Here is a 19,667-nt window from a genome sequence, read left to right on the forward strand (position 1 = left end):
AGACCTCTCTGCATTCTGACCTGACTTCCTGCTACCTCGGCTACTTCCAAATGTGATTCAAATGACTGAATACATTTCAACGTTATGCATAATTTGAATGTCAAGAGCGATGTTTGAGTAGCCTGCCCTGGATTCACTCTTGCTCTCCCTCTACTCGCACATTTCTGAGCAGTGGTCACACCGTCTCCTAGCCTGACACTCAGCCTGAATTGACATTTCGTTTCACTCCATTATTCAGTCTGAACGTGCTTTCATCCGCAGCCGTTTCTGGGATGGGCGTTGCCAAAGAGGCAGTCTTTTGCGATTGGTTCACCACCTGAACAATCACAACAGTAGCAATGACGTAGTGTTGTTATGTGGCTGGCTAGTGACTAGGCTAGCCTGTTGCTTGCTACTTGCTAACCAAAGAAACAGGCAGAATAGGAGTGCTACGAACTAGTAATCAAACACAGCAAAACATGTCTGCTACTGATGTTTCATAGCGAGATCGATACGATCGCATGTTACCGCGGCGGGCGACGCAATGTTTATGTTTGGGAATGCGCGGTACGGTCCGGCGGCGGCGCTGGACCGCACATGAGTTCTGGGAAAACCCCACCCACGCTGCTCACAAGCCCCGGCGTCATCGAGTTGAAGCGACGCTGATTCGCCGGACGGATTTCCAAACGAGGAAAACAGCTTCAATGAGAGCACTCCCAGACCTGTATCGCCGAAACAAAAATTTAAATATAGATAGATAGATACCTTTATTATCCCACGGGGGAAATTCAGTTGCCCAGAGGCAGCACAGCAGTTAAGGTTACAAGTTACAGAGAAGTAAGAAAAAGAAAAAGAGTACTGTAGTGTACAGTCCAAAGAGCAAGCACAAAAAAATAAAACAAAAAGTGTCGAAAGCTATTGCAAAAACAAACAGTGCCAAACAAAAAGAGTGCACATAACAGTCACTGCTAGTCAATGCAGTCATGCAACACAAGTATCACACCGCCATATCAACACAATAATACACAGTACAACCAACACAACCCAATAGTGCAGGGCCAAGGGGTGTGGCTAGCGATTCAGGTCTGGAACCAGGCTAACCGTCTCCTTAACTTTTTCTCTGCCATTTTAAACATAGCTGTAGTAAGCAGCTGCCAAATTGTCCTTACCTTTTAACGTGGGCACGCGCACGCATCGTGCACAATCTGTGCGCGACTCATCTAGTAGACGTGTAGACTCGGTGACAAGCTTTCGAATACAAAAAACCCCATTGAAAAAGACATATCCGTTGCCACGCTGTATCTCTGCTTATCAGCCAGTGTTTACATGAAAAAGCATTGAAAAAAGCCAACTGTGCGCTATGGTAACACGTGGACACGTTCGCGCACAAAACGCACGATATGTGCGGGGATCATAATCCAGGCGTGTAGAGACTGGATCAAAGTTTCCAAACGCAACAATCCGATTGAAAAACGAGCGTTCCATCGCCCAGTAGCTTCCACTTCTGTTACACAGTAAACCAATGGAGGCGGGACTATGGCCCAGGCTCAGACTGGATACGGAAAGCTGGATCCGGTCCAGACCGGAAATGACCGGATACAGTTAGGGGGGCGGGCCTAAAGAGCCAGAATCAGCGAAAATCTGCGCTAATACTTTTAATCCTTTCATAATGATTAAAGCTAATTAAACTTTGCGGGCTCTACGGGCATGGCAGCGCGGTACAGCGGGAAATCTACGGTCTCTACGGGGATCGCGAGGTATGAGTTAAAGTGACCGTGTCTGTATGCGTATCATAGTCCAAAGTGAAGAGCTATCACCTCACCGTGGTGTAGTTTTCTAGCTATCATCTTGACTTTGTTATACATTTATAGGTGATGGCTAGAAAACTACACCTCGGTGAGGTGATAGCTCTTCACTTTGGACTATGATAGAGGCTTTAATGTTTCCTATCCTCCCTGTCTGTTTTAGAATTCTCTTTTTTCATAGGCTGTCTGTCTGTTGGCTGTCCCTCTTTCTGTTGTTCTTGTTTTAAACCTAGTGTTGTCTTCTTCAGAAGGCCGTACTCATAGCACGGACCAATCAAAGGCCATGAACGGTGCAAATTTTTTAGCATTTCAAACTTATGTGATCTATGTGTTACCTGAGACCTGTGCCAATAACCACAATCTGTGCAAGTGTGGTTACTATCTCAGATCAAAGGTAATATTCAGCTCGTATGAGTTGAATTTTTGATCTGTCCTTGCTGAGGTCATGATTGCGGTTATAACACGGACCAATCAAAGGTTGTGAACGGTGCTATTTTTTCTTTCTTTCTTTCTTTTTTTTTTGTGTTAAACGCCCTTGCAGGAATTAGTTTGCACCGCTCACTTCTCCCACAAATATAGGTAGAGATGGAGTTCGTTAATTTGTATTGATAATGAGCACCTGTCCATCTGTCCGTCTGTCCTGCTTATTGAGCCGGGCTTTTATCGAGCCCGCTATTGAGTGTTTTCTAATATTTTGTGGAAAGAAGATGAGAGATTCTGAAATTGTTTTGTTGCTGTGACTGTGAGTTTGTGGCTGACCACCATCTATGAAGATGACAATTGACAAAAGTGACAAATATTATCATTTAATATCATTAAAACAATCATTCATTAGTGTGCAATAAGTGTAAATTGCTTTATATTATGAATACTACTGTAATAATGTCTTGATTTCCTCTTATCTTGATTGTTTAAACATGACATCATGGGCCGCTATGCTCGATAACAATCTTGATAAGCCCATAGCTTATTGATACCGGGTACTCAATAAATGTGTTATCGTGTTTGTATCCCTAAATATAGGAGAAGTGAATAGGATTTTTACTCGAGTTGTGACCCATAACATTTTTACCGTGACCCACAAATGGGTCCCGACCCACTGTTTGGGAACCAGTGAGCCAGTCTAACCCACTTATCCTCCCTCTCTGTCTCTCTCTCTCTCTCTCTCTCTCTCTCTCTCTCTCTCTCTCTCTCTCTCTCTCTCTCTCTCTCTCTCTCTCTCTCTCTCTCTCTCTCTCTCTCTCTCAGGGGCGTCAGTTCAGAAAAAGCTAAGGTATGGCAACATGACTGGTGTCTTGCACGCGCGCACCAGTCATGTTGCCATACCTTAGCAAGAGGCATGATACATTTATTTTAAGAAGTACATTTTATTTTTTCCCCCGTTTCTAGGGTTTCTTGGGCTGGATATGGCAGCCTGGAATGGTTGTTCAAGTGCAGCTAAACTTGGCATGTTAGTAAACGTGCCACAATTAACAATAATGCATTGCACCTGTGCAGCTGACCTGCGGAACCTGGGAATATACCATGTTGTCAAGATGGGGAGAATACAATTGTGGAGAATATAATTATAATACCTTGTTAAAGTGACCATGTTGTGAAATTTTGCATTTGTAGTTATATTACTGTAATTTAACAACATAATAACCAGCACCCTCTCTCTCCCTCTCTCTCTCTCTCTCTCTCTCTCTCTCTCTCTCTCTCTCTCTCCTCTCTCTCTCTCTCTCTCTCTCTCTCTCTCTCTCTCTCTCTCTCTCTCTCTCTCTCTCTCTGTGTCTCTCTCTAGGATAACCTTCTGCCATCTGCCCTTCCAGAGCAAGTGGCTCTACATCGGCACGGAACGGGGGAACATCCACATCGTCAACGTGGAGTCCTTCACACTCTCAGGCTACGTCATCATGTGGAACAAAGCCATTGAACTGTGAGTGTCGCCTTGCCTCGCCCACCCTCCCACCCACCTGCCCCCATGTCCACACAACACATAAATGCACCGCGGTGGTGCTTTGTGCATTCAGGCACGTGCACACATAGACATCAGAGGGGGCTTGAGCCTCTGCCCTTTTATCCGTCTGTTAAAAAGTGTCCTCTCCAGACCATGAATGCAGTTTTTACTATGGTGAAAGAAATGCAAATGCCTCTTTTTCCATGCCCATACCTGAAGGCAGCATTCTAGAGAATTGCCTTGTCCAAACTCTCCTGAACTTGAACACATCATCTTATGTTGAAAGAATTGCCCTTTCTGTGTAGAAATCCATGCCGTTACGCCACATCTCCAGTAGGCCTATTGCCTTTTTTATGCTTAGTTTAGTGTGGTATCAAGTACTGAAAATAGCCAACCTCCAAGCTCACAACGCGTCGCAGCGCGACGCAGCGCGACGCAGTGTGAGCTTGGAGGTCTGCTATTTTCAATATTTTCACCAAAAGGCCCTTTTAGAAATGTCAGCCCCTGCCTCTCTAACATTCTCTGCACGTCCCTGTGTGCATTCATGCTATTGTTCTCCAAAAGGCCGTTGCGGTGCACAGCTGTATTGCGTTGTCTGTGTCCTGTGCCATATCGGAAGACGGCGGCTTCATTCCTGGATGCGTTTGAAGAATTTCTTTTGGTCTTACGTCATACTCGGGCACTGAGTATGTAATAACAGAAAAGGTCACACAGAATTAATCCCCAACAACAGCCAGTGTGTCATTGCCGCTTTGGATTAAAGCTGTCGGCTAAATGGCTCAAAAATGATTCATCGAGTGAACCCCCCCACCCACCCACCCCCTCGGGTGACAATCAGACTGACCCCTCCCGCTCCCCCCGTATTTGTCCTTTTGTGGAGACCACCTCTGCAGCGCAGAACACAAGGTTCTCGTAGACTCATCACGCGCAGCATTTGCAAGCCGATTTAGTGACTGTGAATCATGACTCTACGTGTCAGACGGCCATTGTGCTGCGGCTGAAAGATGACGACATTAGAAAGAATCATTGTAGTTCATCACTTCTAGCGAGGAGGGAGACTACTTTGAGCCACCCCACGCTTTCGTGGTGATGATCGTTAAGGTGGGCCCAAGGGGGTGTTACGAACCCACATGTCTAGCGGTAATGAGATCGTTACGTATTGCACTACGGACACCAGAATTGCAAAAATATATAATTTATTTACAATTACTATTTAAGATGTAGTAAGATGTGGTGACATGATTGTTATCTTTATGTTGATACAATGCTCTGGCTCAGCGTTAACAAAGCAGTGGCGTCAGTTCAGAAAAAGCTAAGGTATGGCAACATGACTGGTGTCTTGCACGCGCGCCTTCGCGCGCATGCAAGACACCAGTCATGTTGCCATACCTTAGCAACAGGCATGATACATTTATTTTAAGAAGTACATTCTATTTTTCCCCCCGTTTCTACGGTTTCTTGGGCTGGATATGGCAGCCTGGAACGGTTGTTCAAGTGCAGCTAAACTTGGCATGTTAGTAAACGTGCCACAATTAACAATAATGCATTGCACCTGTTTAGCTGACCTGCGGAACCTGGGAATATACCATTTTGTCAAGATGGGGAGAATACAAGTGTGCAGAATATAATTATAATACCTTGTTAAAGTGACCATTTTGTAACATTTTGCATTTGTAGTTATTTTACTGTAATTTAACAACATAATAACCAGCACAGATAGACAAAGAGACATTTATGGATTTATATTTAAAAGTAACTTTTATTTCCCCCCCTGGACCCAGGGTATGGCAGCTGCATACCCCTGCCATACCCAATTGACGCGCCTGTAACAAAGAAAAGACAAATAACTAAACAGATGACTAACAAAACAAAGAACAAACATGAGAGTACTAAGGCAGCAAAAGGGTTAACTATAACTCAACAAAAAGCCCTCCCTTTCCGATGGGGAATGCAACTCATAAGAATAAGATCACATAATAACACAACACCTGGGTCAACGGGGAGACAGCCACGGGTAATGCTGCCTCCTCGGCTGTCTGCTTCAGAGTGGGGCATCGGCTGCATCGCAGTGGAAGTGGTTTACTGGTCCCACTAAAAAATCTCCCATTCATGTTCCCCTTAGGCTTTTACAAAAATATTCATAACAATTATGTTAATCCTAGAACCAAGCCATCCAGGATTGCAGTGAATCATGACCATAAAACCTTTGATCCTATGTGAAAACATATTTTAATATTAGATTATTTGATATACCACATTTAATAACTAACCTTCGTTTAGCGATTTTCAAAATGTTCTTTTCATAGAAACAACGTTTTCATGGTCATGATTCACTGCAATCCCGAATGGCTTGGTTCTAGGCTTAACATAATTGTTATCAATATTTTGGTGAAAGTCTATGAGGAAAATGAACGGGATATTATTTTTTTATTGGGACCAGTAAACCACGCCCACTGCGATGCCTGGGTACAGGTGAGCACCCGCCGCCCACTCCCCGTTGCCGTGGATACGTGTGCCGTGGTGACCACCCAGTGGCGCCGATGGGCTCCACCACAAAGTAGTCCAGTCAATCTGAGGTTTGACCCAAAAGAAATTGCAATAGTAATGGTTCAAGGTTTTTTATGATCCTTAGGGTCATCCAAAACACATGTTAAAAATTGTCCAAAATATTCTTAGTGGATCAAGGTAAATTCAGGGGGTTCAAGTTTGGGTCCTTTCACTTACTATACAAGAAAAAAATACCTGAAAAAAAAAAAGTCTTCTTTAAGTAGCATGTGAGGGGTGTAACTAGGGTTTTTTCATGATTCTGAATCCATTGCAAGCATTTGTTTTGCACAAAAAACATTCCTCTGGCTAAAAACGGACCCCACAAAAGTGTGAAAAGTGATGACTCATCACTAAACCATCACTACACCATAGTGTTGTCTTGTGGGTCCGTTTTTGGCCCGAGGAATGTTTTTCGTGCAAAACAAATGCTTGCAATGGATTCAGAATCATGACAACCCCCTAGTTAGACCCCTCACATGCTACTTGAAGAAGATTTTTTTTTTTGGGGGGGGGGGGGGGGGGGGGTCTTTTTTCCTGTATAGTAAGTGAAGGGACCCAAACTTGAACCCCCTGAATATACCTTGATTCACTAAGAATATTTTGGACAATTTTTAACATGTGTTTTGGATGACCCTAAGGATCGTAAAAAACCCTGAATGATTACTATTGCAATTTATTTTGGGTCATTCCCCTTTTTAGCTTAGATTTACTGGCCTAAAGATCTTATCAGCGGCTAATTGCCCCAATGAAGCCTCCACCCAGGAGAACTCTTCTCATTCAGACTGCAGAGTAATACAGAGTGCAGCTTAATACTGAGGCAAAGGTAATGACAATAATATAATAATAATAATAGTAATAACAATAATAGTAACAGTGGGATGTGGCAAGAGTTTGACGGGCCTCCGTTTGGTGCCCTGCACTGTTGTGGCGTAAATTATTCACTGGAGCGTTTTGCTGCACTCTTCCTCCCGCGGCAGTGTGTGTGTGTGTGTGTGTGTGTGTGTGTGTGTGTGTGTGTGTGTGTGTGTGGAGCGAGCGAGACAGAGAGGAGGAGGGGGGAGAGGGGGGGGGGGGGGGGGTTGGAACAGGTGTCTGCCGAGATCAGTGTACGGTACACACAGACGTCTGGGCTTGACAGGGCTGGAGGAAAGTGAACGGAGAGAGGAGAGTGTGTGTGTGTGTGTGTGTGCGTGCAGGGGCGTCACAAGGAGGGGGGGGGGAGTGGGACTGAGTTACTAGGGCCCAAGGTGGAGGGGCCTTCATTATTTTATATTTTAGCTATTGAAAAACAGCAGATATACAAGCTCACAGCGCGGCACCGAGTGCCGCGCTGCGAGCTTGTAGATCTGCTGTTTTTGAAAAGTCGTGAAAATGTGGGCAAATCTTTGAATATATTATGTATTTTTTAAGCGAACATTTGTAACTCAAAATTTGCTTCTGGGGCGGTCCCTGGAACTGAATGTTTTGAGATGGGGTCCGTGGCCAAATACTTATCATTTTGGGGGTTCTTCACATGAAAAGGTTTGAGCACCACTGAGATAGAAACATAGGTTTTTCAAAAAACCTTAGAAGGATTTGAGATATTCAAAGACTTGCACAATGTTCACGATTTTTCAAAAATAGCAGATCCACAAGCTCACATCGCGGCACCGAGTGCCGCGCTGCGAGCTCGTAGATCTGCTATTTTTGAAAAGTCGTGAAAATGTGTGCAAATCTTCGATATATGTATTTTTTTAACCGAACATTTGTAACTCAAAATTTGCTTCTGGGGGGTCCCTGGAACTGAATGTTTTGAGATGGGGGTCCGTGGCCAAATACATGTCAAAGGTTTGAGCACCACTGACATGGAAACATAGGTTTTTCAAAAAAACCTTAGAAGGATTCGAGATATTCAAAGACTTGCACAAATGTTCACGATTTAAAAAAAATAGCAGATCCACAAGCTCGCAGCGCGGGGGGGCATTCAGAAACACCCCCTCTTAGAAACCTCCCCATTCAGAAATACCCCCACTGAGGTTAGGGTTTAGGTGACACCTCCATTTAGAATAATGGAAGTCGATCTTCTGAATGGCAATGTTTCTGAACTAGAAAGTCGCGGCGCTAACGCGCCGCTCCTGTCTACCCCCCCTCGCCTCGTTGTTAACGCGAACGCAGTTAAATGTAAGCAGTTGAAATGATTGATTACCTGTGTGTTTCTGCTGAAGTGTTGTGTCCGGCGTGCAGATGAAGACTGAAGAATTAAAAGTCAGTGCGTCGAAAGCGAGCATGATAGCATCCATGCACGTCCGTATGAACACAGCAGCTGAGAGCGACATGGGTTCTGAAGGCAAAGGTGAATTCAGTGACGTAACGGCGGCTCCGGCAGAGAAGTATAGGTTCCACTTGCGCAAAGGCACGTCGCATCCGCATACGTCATGGACGTTTACTTGAGAGACACGGAAGAAGGAGAGACTGTAAAGGATAAGTAATTATCGTCTCAGGAAGAAGGACAGACCTTTCAGGAAGAAGGATATGTGACGTAGCACCGTTCGCGGTTGAGGCAGAAAAGCGTGGCAAAGAAGGTAAAAGAATGCATAAAGACCCAAGAAATAGCGACGGTCGAAAAGCGAGAGGTATGATTGTGCTGTTGGTTAAATGGTTTTGGGAATTGGGCCGTGGGTCTGTGCTAACATAGCTGCAGTGCAGGATACAGTACAGGGGGCGTGATTAACTTCTCAGGGAGTGGCTAACTTCTAAGTTGTATATAAGGATAGAGATGTTGTCACACCAAATTCTGGGCCCTGGGTACAAGGATTCACTGCGGGTCCCCCATGAATGTTCTTCATAGGGGGAACTGGGAACGCATTATTACGCGTTATTTTGTACTTTAACTATTGAAAAATAGCAGATCCACCAGCTCGCAGTGTGGCACCGAGTTCCCCGAAGAACATTCATGGGGGGGCCCGCAGTGAATCCTTGTACCCAGGGCCTAGAATTTGGTGCGACACCCCTGCGTGTGTGCGTGCGAGGAAGGGAGCCAGGGGAAGGCAGAAGGCGACTGTGAGGATGAAGGAGGAAGGGAGGAGAGGAGAGGAGAGGAGAGCAGAATGACAGAGAGCTTCTTTTTGCCCGAGGAGAAAGAAACCCGCTGCACCAAGGAAGGAGGAGTGATAAAAGTGATGCAGAGACAGAGTGATGACAAGGAGGTAAATGCAGGTTCAAGGAAAGCACATGGTCGGGGGATATCTTCAGAGATAGTGTCATATCCTGGAATAAATTCCTTACCAAAACATTTCTTCACCAATGTGTTCGTAAAGGTGTCTAGTAACACATTCCACAAAGACTGAAATTCAGTTTCCCTAGGAGAATCCTTGACAGCTGCTGAAAGTTGGGGTCCCATTAACGTAACTATACAGGATAAAACACACCAAAATAAATATGCAAGTAGTATGTGAGGGGTCAAACTAGGTTTTTTTCATGATTCTGAATCCATTGCAAGCATTTGTTTTGCACAAAAAACATTCCTTGGGCTAAAAAAAAGGCCTCACAACACTATGGTTTAGTGATGAGTCATCACTTTTCACAGTTTTGTGGGAGCCGCCTTCACCCCAAGGAATGTTTTTCGTGCAAAACAAATGCTTGCAATGGATTCAGAATCATGAAAAACCCCTAGTTTGAGCCCTCACATACTACTTAAAGCATATTTATTTTGGTGTGTTTTGTCCTGTATAGTTAATTTAATGGGACCCCAACTTTCAGCAGCTGTAACGGATTCTCCTAGGGGAACTGAATTTCAGTCTTTGTGGGATATGTTACTAGACACCTTTACAAACACATTGGTGAAGAAATCTTTTGGTAAGGAATTTATTCAAGGACTTTTTAAGATATCCCCCGACTAACAAGAGGCTTCCAGATGAAAGGGACGCAGGAATGGTTTAAGCCAGTGGTTCTCAAACTTGGGGTCGGGACCCCAAGTGGCGGGTTCCCCAAATTATTTTGTGGGGTCCTCAGAGGATTAGCTTAATGTAAAAAAAGAAATGTCTCACTCAGCGGTAAATAAACGTACATATGTGTATACAGCAGGGTTCCCCAATAGGCGGCCCGCGGGCCATTTGCGGCCCACGGGGGGCTACTGTCTGGCCCCCACCAACCCCAGTAATAATGGTGGTATAAGAGCAGCAACAACACTAGTATATCGTCGTTGTCGGGTGGAAATCTCGTATCTCCAAATGTGTACGTTCTTTCGCAAATCATACAAGGCTGTCGCACAAAAGTAGTGGAAACACCAGATGTACAAGCACGCAACGCCTCACGGTGCGAGGCGTTGTGTGCTTGTAGATCGGCTGTTTTCACTAGTTTAAATTATTTTTAAAATGGTAAATGCAAAATGAACGGTTTTTGGACATGCAAGATTTTCACCCGACAACAACCTGATATCTGAACTGTTGCTGCCGTCGCCCCCTGCAATGTTGTGGCCCTTTGCTTGGTACCCTAGACATAATTCGGCCCTTGGGGAAAACTAATTGGGGAACCCTGGTATACAGGGTATCTGCACATTTATAAAGTGACAATTTAAGGACTTTCAAGACCAAAACTGGCCAAAGTGTCAAATATGAAGTAAGCAAGAGGCGAACATTAGCCTGGCTCCAGCCAATAGACCCACCCACTCTCTGAGTGAACTGCATCTCTTGGTCTGGATGTGTCATATGACGCGTCTCTTGATACGGTATCTTGGCCTACCGACCAATTAAATCAATGCAATACGGAGGAGGGGTGCGTCTAACTTTTGAAAATCAACAGAAACAGTGGAGGGAGGGGTGGCTCACCAGCGTTCTTAATTGCCTCCTTTGATCTTCAGAAGAGCTGCAACTACAAGTGTCGATAGCTCGTTAGTGATTCTCTCTAATCAATGAAACATCAAAGACAATGACCTGTTTGGTGCATGTCATAGAGGGGAGGGGGAGGAGGGAATGTTTTGTGTGCAAAAGTCAAACACAACCCCTCCCACCAGATCTCTTGTGATTGGGAATTTCAAATTTTAAATCCCCTCCCCTTTTCAATCAAATAGAATGGAGACAACTTCAGACTCAAGCCCCAGCATAGAGTCTGAAATCAGGCTAGGCGAACATTGCTGACCTTCCATCCTCCTCATTCCCATCCCCCGTTTGAGTATTCAGGCTGGCTCTCTGCCTCCATGCTCAGTTCATATCTCCTCTCCTCTGTTCTTCTCTGCTCTCCTCTCGTCCCCCACACATTATTCACTATCAAATATACTCAAGTCATTATCCCCCCTTTAAGCCCCCCTGCCCCTCTGTCCCCCTCTATCTCTCTTTTTCCTCTCTCTGTCTTTGTATGTCTCAGTCCAGGGGCGTCACAAGGGAGGGGGGGGGGGGGGGGGGACTGAGTTACTATAGGGCCCAAGGTGGAAGGGGCCTTAACTATTTTATACTTTAGCTATTGAAAAATAGCAGATATACAAGCCTACAGCGCAGCTCCGAATGTGTGCAAATCTTTGAATATATGCATTTTTTAAGCGAACATTTGTAACATTTGTAAATTTTGCTTCCGGGGGGTCCCTGGAACTAGCTATTTTGAGATGGGGTGCCGTGGCCAAATACATATAATTTTGGGGGTCCTTCACATGAAAAGGTTTGAGTACCACTGACATAGAAACATAGGTTTTTTAAAAAAACCTTAGAAGGACTTTTTTCACGATTAAAAAAAAAAAATAGCAAATCTACAAGCTTGCAGTGCGGCATTCGGTGCCGCGCTGTGAGCTTGTATATCTGCTATTTTTCAATAGTTAAAGTACCCAGGGCCCAGAATGTGGTGCAACACCCCTGTCTCTATCTCTTTCTCTCTCTCTCTCTCTCTCTCTCTCACACACTAGTTCCACCACAGACTTTGCCGTGTCGTTTCCGTGCTGCTGTCATCCTCCGCATATTGCAGATGTGCAGGTTGTGTTTTGTGGAAATGGGTTTTCCATATCTTCTTTGTCCAGGCCCGCTCTTAAACAGTCACACATTAGCTGTGTACCAAATTGTTCCTCACACTTGGCCGTTGTAGTAGGAATCGATTCTTGGATCGGCTACAGATGCTTTGTGTGTGCGTGTGTGTGTGTGTTTGTGCGTGCGCGTGTGTGTGTGTGTGTGTGTTTGTGTGTGTGTGCGTGCGCACACATACTCGCGTGCTCTCGTTAATCCTTGTGCATACTGTAAATGTGTCTTTCTTTGATGGAGACCCGAGGTCTCCTTCGCTCTGTCTTTCTCTCAATTCTCTTCCTCGCTAACAGCAGGGATGCTGTGTGTGTGTGTGTGTGTGTGTGTGTGTGTGTGTGTGTGTGTGTGTGTGTGTGTGTCTGTCTGTGTGTCTGTGTGTCTGTGTGTGTGTGTGTGTGTGTGTGTGTGTGTGTGTGTGTGTACCTCACTATCTTGCCATTGTCTGCTTGATTCTGTCATCATCAGAAGGATGACAGTTAACAATAGGACTCATTATTTCACACCACTTCAGTTGCATGGTATTGCACGCACACCCGTGTGCGTGTGCAGACTGTGCACGCACACTCACACTCACACTCACACTCACGTACACACACACATGCACGCTCAAACTCAGTATTAAAGGGCTTTGCACGCAGGCCCGTTCCGTTTTTTTCTTTTGCTGCATGATTAAAACGCATTGGATGGTGTGCGATGTAATGCGGAATCTTCACTGCGGATCCGAAAAGGAGTCATAAAAGGAGTCAATGTGTTTTACTGCATGCGAAAAGACGCACAAATCGAACTGGGTACGATTGGGGGAAGAAAAAAAAACGCACTGCCGCAGCCACTTGCCGCACGGCAAATTCGGAGCAGGTGTGCATGCGGTCATACTGAATCATTGGTTTCTTTAACCCATTTAGGCCTAGAATTATTGAATGCTTTAAACAGTGAAAAATAGCAGATATAGAGGCTTGCGAGCTTGTAGATCTGCTATTTTTGAAAAAGTTGTGAAAATGTAATCTTTGAATATATGTATTTTCAAAGCGAACGTTTGTAACTCAAATTTGGCTTCTGGGGGGTCCCTGGAACTCAATATTTTGAGATGCGGGTCCGTGGCCAAATAAATGTCATTTTGGGGGTCCTTCACATGAAAAGGTTTGAGAACCACTGACATAGTAGTCTCTCAAGAACAGACTAACTGAGCTCCAGTTAAGTTACAATTCATTGGGTAGCGGAGTAACGTAACGGATTAGTTTTTCAAGTCAGTAACTTAAGTAACGAGTTACTTAAAAATGTAACGATACCCAACACTGTTCAAAAGACACATATAGAATCGGGTCCAAATTCAAATTTTCACAATTTTTCAAAAATAGCAGATCTACAAGTTCGCAGCGCGGCACTCGGTGCCGCGCTGTGAGCTTGTATATCTGCTATTTTTCAATAGTTAAAGCACAAAATAATGATACACAATACTGTGTACCCGTTCTAAAATGAAATGGTCAGTTTTCTCGCGCCTGTCTGCTTGGCCCTATATTCAGAAGGTTGTATTATTGCAGTGGAGAACGGCGTACTGTAGAGTGAAGCCCAGAGGAGCAGAGTGAGTAATTCAACAGAGACTGTTCCACTTCAGTCGTTTTCTTTCCCCCAATCACTTCCTCTCTCACACAGTCACAACGCCTTACTGTCCAGCCTGTGCAGTCAAACACTCTGTGTCAATTGAGCTCTGAGAGTGAGTGTGCAAATATCTTTGTCTGTTAACACTGAGGATGTTGCTGTGTAAACTAGATCGGTTCTGTTCAATTCACGCATATTATTTGCGGTTGTGAAGCACGCCTGCAGTACAGTAGAGGTGTGCATTGGCACTGCCCTCGTCATTCAATTCCATTACCATTCACCAGGTAACCATTCTATTCCATTCCATTCCATTCTACAATGCATTGCTATGCATCACACTTTTCTATATTAGTGCACAACATGGCAAAATATCAGTCAATGCAAGCAGTCAACCGTTTGTCGTACACACTTGTGGGTGGTGTCAATTGACTTGATTAACAGTCCTTCACCTTAATTGGTTTAACTTTGCCCCGCCCCCTCCTCTGATTGTCCCAAACTGTATTTGGCTTTACTCATTAACTGTTTGTCGTACACACTTGTGGGTGCTGTCAATTAACTTCATTAACAGTCCTTCACCTTAATTGGTTTAACTTTGCCCCGCCCCCTCCTCTGATTGGCCGAAACTTTATTTGGCTTTACTCATCAACCGTTTGTCGTACAAACTTGTGGCTGGAACCAATGCCACTCACAGGCCTCTTTGTGTATACTGTGACCTGACGGTCGCTTATCTCCCGATTAGGGAGTCTTACTGGTTATGTATAATTGCGACCATAGGTCACAAGTACTTTGAAAACCGGCACATCTTGTCCGCGTATCTCTGTCTGTCTGTCTGTCTGTCTGTCTGTCTGTTTGACTGTAGGTCACGCCTGACACTGTGGTTCCCCTGAATAGAATGTTTGGTTACCACCGCGCTCTGACTTGACTGGTGCGGTGTCCCTTTAGATCAACAAGTATTCATAGGAGAATGGATCGCACACAGTGGCAAGAGTTGCTTTTTCTTTCTTTTTTTTTGTCAAGACGAGAAACTTGACATTTAATTTAAAAAATCGCACCCGTGCGAAGTGAGCGGTGCAAACTAATTCCTGCGCGAATCAGTGTTGATAGGCATGCATGGCAATATTGTTTTTGTTGTGTATGATGTCAGTCTAGAGGTCTGCTCAGACTATATAAGTCTTTATCGTCATTTCTCATCAGTTAGTTGACCAAGCTATGGATTGTAACCTCTAAGAGTGTCATAGTGTAATGATAAGTGACCTTATTTACCTCCAGAGAGGCCTCCAGAGAGGCGAGAAGAGGCCAGAAGATGAATATTTTAGTTTTTCAAAGTCTGTTCATTTGTATTTTAAACTTGTATTAGCTGCCTATCATTTATAACCTGTAAGATTTTCCACAGTCTGTCTAAAAGTGTGGTTATTTTATCGCTTATAAGTGATATTCATCTAATACAATTTTGAAATTCAAGGTTAGCACCGCTCAATAATTTTTTATGACGTATTTTACGCGGCCTAAACGCGTTATGACGTATTTTACGCAGCCTAAACACTTTCTAAATCAGGGTTAACCAATCGGGTGCCTCTGTGACTATGACATCATGGACAGATCAACAGAATCGAAGTGTTTCATTGGTCTAGCGAACTCATGTCATCATCATTTGTGACATCATAGTTTTGGTAAAAAAGCGGTCTATAGGAGCGGTTAGCACCGCTCAAAAAAGAAAAAGAAACTGTGGTTCCCCTGACACATCACTGTGACATCACAGGGATATCACAGGTGACATCACTTATGTAAAAGTCCATATATGGGTATTCCCCAGAATCCCTTTTATGCCCATATATGAAGATCCCTGATGTCATCGATATACATCACTGGCCAAATGGCCAAGAATTGTCGCCCTGAGGCGTCTTACTAGTTATATTTACTACCACTACAATACAGTACAGTGATACTATACTATATGCAGCATGGATGGGGTTTGCTTCACAGAACAACATACTGAATGCTAATGAGTTCTAGAGACTGTAGTGTACAGTATACAGTACAGTATACAGTACAGTATACAGTGGGTTCCTTTCTATACCAAACCTACTGTACCTGTAAGAACTTCCCTGAGCGTGTGTGTGTCAGCCTCCCCCAGTTAAAGTACACCACCACATGCATACTGGAACAGAAAAATACAGCGTGAATGACTGTTCTACTCTCTACAGTCAAATCCTCAGTATTATTTACATCCCAGAGTGCCCATAGTATTTGTACACTTGGAGAGTTAATTCATCTAGGCCTAGAATTATGTGATTGCTTTAACTATTGAAAAATAGCAGATATACAAGCTCACAGCGCGGCACCGAGTGCCACGCTGCGAGCTTGTTGATCTGCTATTTTTGAAAAGTCGTGAACATGTCTGCAAATCTTTGAATATATGTATTTTTTAAGCAAATGTTTCGCGCTGCGAGCTTGTATGTCTGCTATTTTTGAAAAGTCGTGAAAATGTCTGCAAATCTTTGAATATATGTATTTTTTAAGCAAACGTTTGTAACTCAAATTTAGCTTCTGGGGGTCCCTGGAACTAAGTATTTTGAGATTGGGGTCCGTGGCCAAATACATATCATTTTGGGGGTCCGTCACATGAAAATGTTTGAGAACCACTGACATAGAAACATGTCCAAGGACCTCAAAAGCCACTTATAGAATCGGGTCAAAATCGGGTCAAAATTCTCATTTTCATGATTTAAAAACAATTGCAGATATCTGCTATTTTTCAATAGCTAAAGCATAAAATAATAATAATACACAATAATGCTTACCCAGTCTAAATGGCTTTTAAACTAATGCTGTATCCCCGAGGCCTTGCCTACAGTATGTGGAGCCAAGCCGCTGTAGCGGTGGCAGCGGCCCCAGGCAGGGCCGGGTCGGATGCCTGCACGGCCCCGGGCAGGGCCGGGTCGGGTCTGCACGGCCCCGGCATAGCAGCAGTGCAGCACAGCCTTGTTTGTTTGTGTGACTCACGCACCTCGGTTCCTGAGCTACTGTACTGGAAAGATTAATGAACGTGCTCACACGCAAACTAAAAATATCTAGCCTACTGTATGAAAGAGCAGGGTGCAGTTGCTGCTCCAGGCGGTAAAGGCCATGTCATGGAAGGTCAGTGGAGGATGGTTCACCCGCGGATAAGAATGAAGGATGTGGAAAAACACTACCTTGTTGGGCCCTGAGGAACACCAGAGAGGTCTAAGACAGTGGTTTTTCAAGAGGGAACAAAACAACATGCACTTAACTTTAACATTGCACATTTTAAGGTATTTAAACAGGCTAGTATCATATATAAGACCCTAAATGGTCTATGCCCGCCTCCCCTAAGGGAATTCATCAAAAGGAAGCCCGATAGAGGACTCAATACGAGGGCAATCGCTAGAGGAGACTGCGAAGTGCCACACCGGGCAACCACTTTTGGAAAAAAAAAACACCCTCTCAGTCCAGGGCTGTTCAATCTGGAATGACCTACCTCTATTAATAAGAGACTGTTTGTCATTTCCATCCTTCAAGTTTAACCTAAAAAAATATGGTTACTTGACAATCAAACGTGTGACAATGTATAGTCTTAATAGTCTTAATAGTATAGCACATGTATGTATAGTATAGTTTTTAATCGTCCTTTTTGCGAATAGTATAGTACTTAGTAAGTACTTAGTGTAATAGTATGTATGTGTTTTAGGTGTCTTCTCTTGATGTAAGATTTTTGTTGGTATATGTTTTGTTTTGTGTTTCATGTGGGACTACGGATGGAATTTAGCATTCTTGCTAAGTCCGGTATATTTACATTGCTTTATGTAGTGTTCATTAATATACACTGTCTTGTCCAAATAAATAAATACAATGAAATAAAATAAAATAAATAAATAAATTAAACAAAACACATTCCTATATAAAAATTTGACTTCAATTAAAACGTCTGATGAAATGTCTCTCTTTAACCCATAAATGCCAAAAAATAATCTTTTAAATCCTAATGGTTTTCTGAAAACTTGTTTCTATGATCGGTGGTGCTCAAACTTGTTAATGTCAAGGACCCCTAGAAATATATATTCAAGTGGTTATTCGGCAAAGTGTGACGTATGACATTCACTGACAGCTATGTTTTGTTTTCTTACCTTTTAAAATGAGTCCCAGCCTGTCCATCTCAAGTAAGATTGTGCACATCCACATGTACGCCACGCCGCGGTGTCGCCGACAAAAGATTGCACGCTAATCCGTCAGGACGCTCCGAAGCTATGAGTATTTAGTTAGCATGTTTACACTGGAGCGCCACGTGCCGAACAGGAAACAGAGAAATGGGTGTTTTCCTGCAAAATGTAACATTAGAGTGAATGGATCACAACTACTTCCTGTTTCATTTTGGAAACCGGATCTGATTATTTTACAGCACACTATCGCAATTATTAATTAAATGAAATAAAACCAAAAGATGTGCAGAGACGAGTTAGGCAGGGATTGAGTTAACGTCAAGTCCTGGTCCAAGGCTAGGTTATAATAATCATTATACAACAGGTAGTCGGGCTCTCAATGGAAAACAGGCTCTCCATACCGTGCGATAATGAGCACTACTGCACGGTCTCATCAAATAAAGAAATCAACTGCGTTTGTCGCGAAAGAGAGCAAGCGTGCCTCTCTCCCCACACTATGCTAGGCGTCTAGGCTAGCGGTTTTCATGTGAAGTTCAGGGACATAGTAGCTAAGTGAGGCATTAAAAAATTACAAATTCCTATCGTATATCTTAACTCTCCTACTGCCAGATTATTTATTTATTTATTGGGTCTGGCGCCATCAAAAAGCGGCTTACCTTTGCGACGTTATAGTAGATAGACAGACAGACATTTATTTATTTATTTTTATTTTTTTTGGTTGTGCAATAGTGCACTTTGGTCTGCCAGGCAGCAGAGGGCGGCGTCATGCGAGAATGAATGTGAATTTGCCTGTTATGTGTTGAAGAAGAAGAAGACCAGTCACTGGCCACAGAGCCTCAGAGCCAGAGAAAATCAACAAGGAAGTGAATTGTTCTCCGTTGATGTTAACGCATAATGGATTTTTTACACCATCACCGCGGAAAATGTGTTTACAGTAGACGGCCGCGCGACGCCTCATCAGCTTACAGTCATCAGACGAACGAACCGAACGAGCGCCGTATTGGCATCGAGGTTCTGTAAAAAATGGGGCGAACGTGAACGTTCGAAGCGGCGGGAGAGTTAATTACAATGAAATGAAGTTGACGTGTTTTTTTTTAAGGGCAATAGTTGTATAATCGCAATATTACACTCGAGGGTCTGCACACCCTCTCGTGTAATATTTCTTAAATGATCGTGGGTTAGGGTTAGGGTCTGACTCGTGAGAGTCAATCTGCAGTTTTGTACCAAAGAACGGGATTGTGCCCAGGGACCTGGTCGAGTTGGTTGCCTTTCAACCTCCACCGTTGTTTCGGAGAAGCCGAGGGAGTGACGTTGGGCACGTCGGAATATAAGGCCACCTGAAGGAGGCGGGCCTTAGTAACATGATTGACCTGCCCTTTGGCCAATGGCATTGGCCTGTCAGGTGCAAATGTACAGGATTCTCTGTCTTAGTGTGTCGCTGAGAGCGCCACCCATAGGAAGGAATATTCCTTCCAGAGTTAAATAAACCAGTAAGACTCCCTAATCGGGAGATAAGCGACCGTTAGGTCGCAGCGTGATTTTAGGCCAAAATGTGTAGGAGCAGTGTCCAAAAATGTGTTTGGAAGAATCGGCCTGATGGTGGCGCTATATGGGACAGATCCATGTTGATGAGATGAGTGTAGAG

The 19,667-nt window shown here is 43.9% G+C and overlaps 1 protein-coding gene across 1 annotated transcript in view; it reads left to right on the forward strand.

Annotated features, from left to right (window-relative positions):
- The window catches only part of stxbp5a (syntaxin binding protein 5a (tomosyn)), a gene marked incomplete at both ends in the record, with an annotated part of 313,757 nt that overhangs the window by 198,677 nt on the left and 95,413 nt on the right, over window positions 1-19,667 (forward strand). Inside the window, 1 exon segment of the mRNA XM_080744493.1 lies at window positions 3,568-3,702. Coding sequence (XP_080600619.1) covers window positions 3,568-3,702 — 135 coding nt within the window.

This window comes from Nannobrachium achirus (assembly GCF_963921795.1).
Source record: "Nannobrachium achirus genome assembly, chromosome: 16".
Lineage (NCBI taxonomy): Eukaryota > Metazoa > Chordata > Actinopteri > Myctophiformes > Myctophidae > Nannobrachium > Nannobrachium achirus.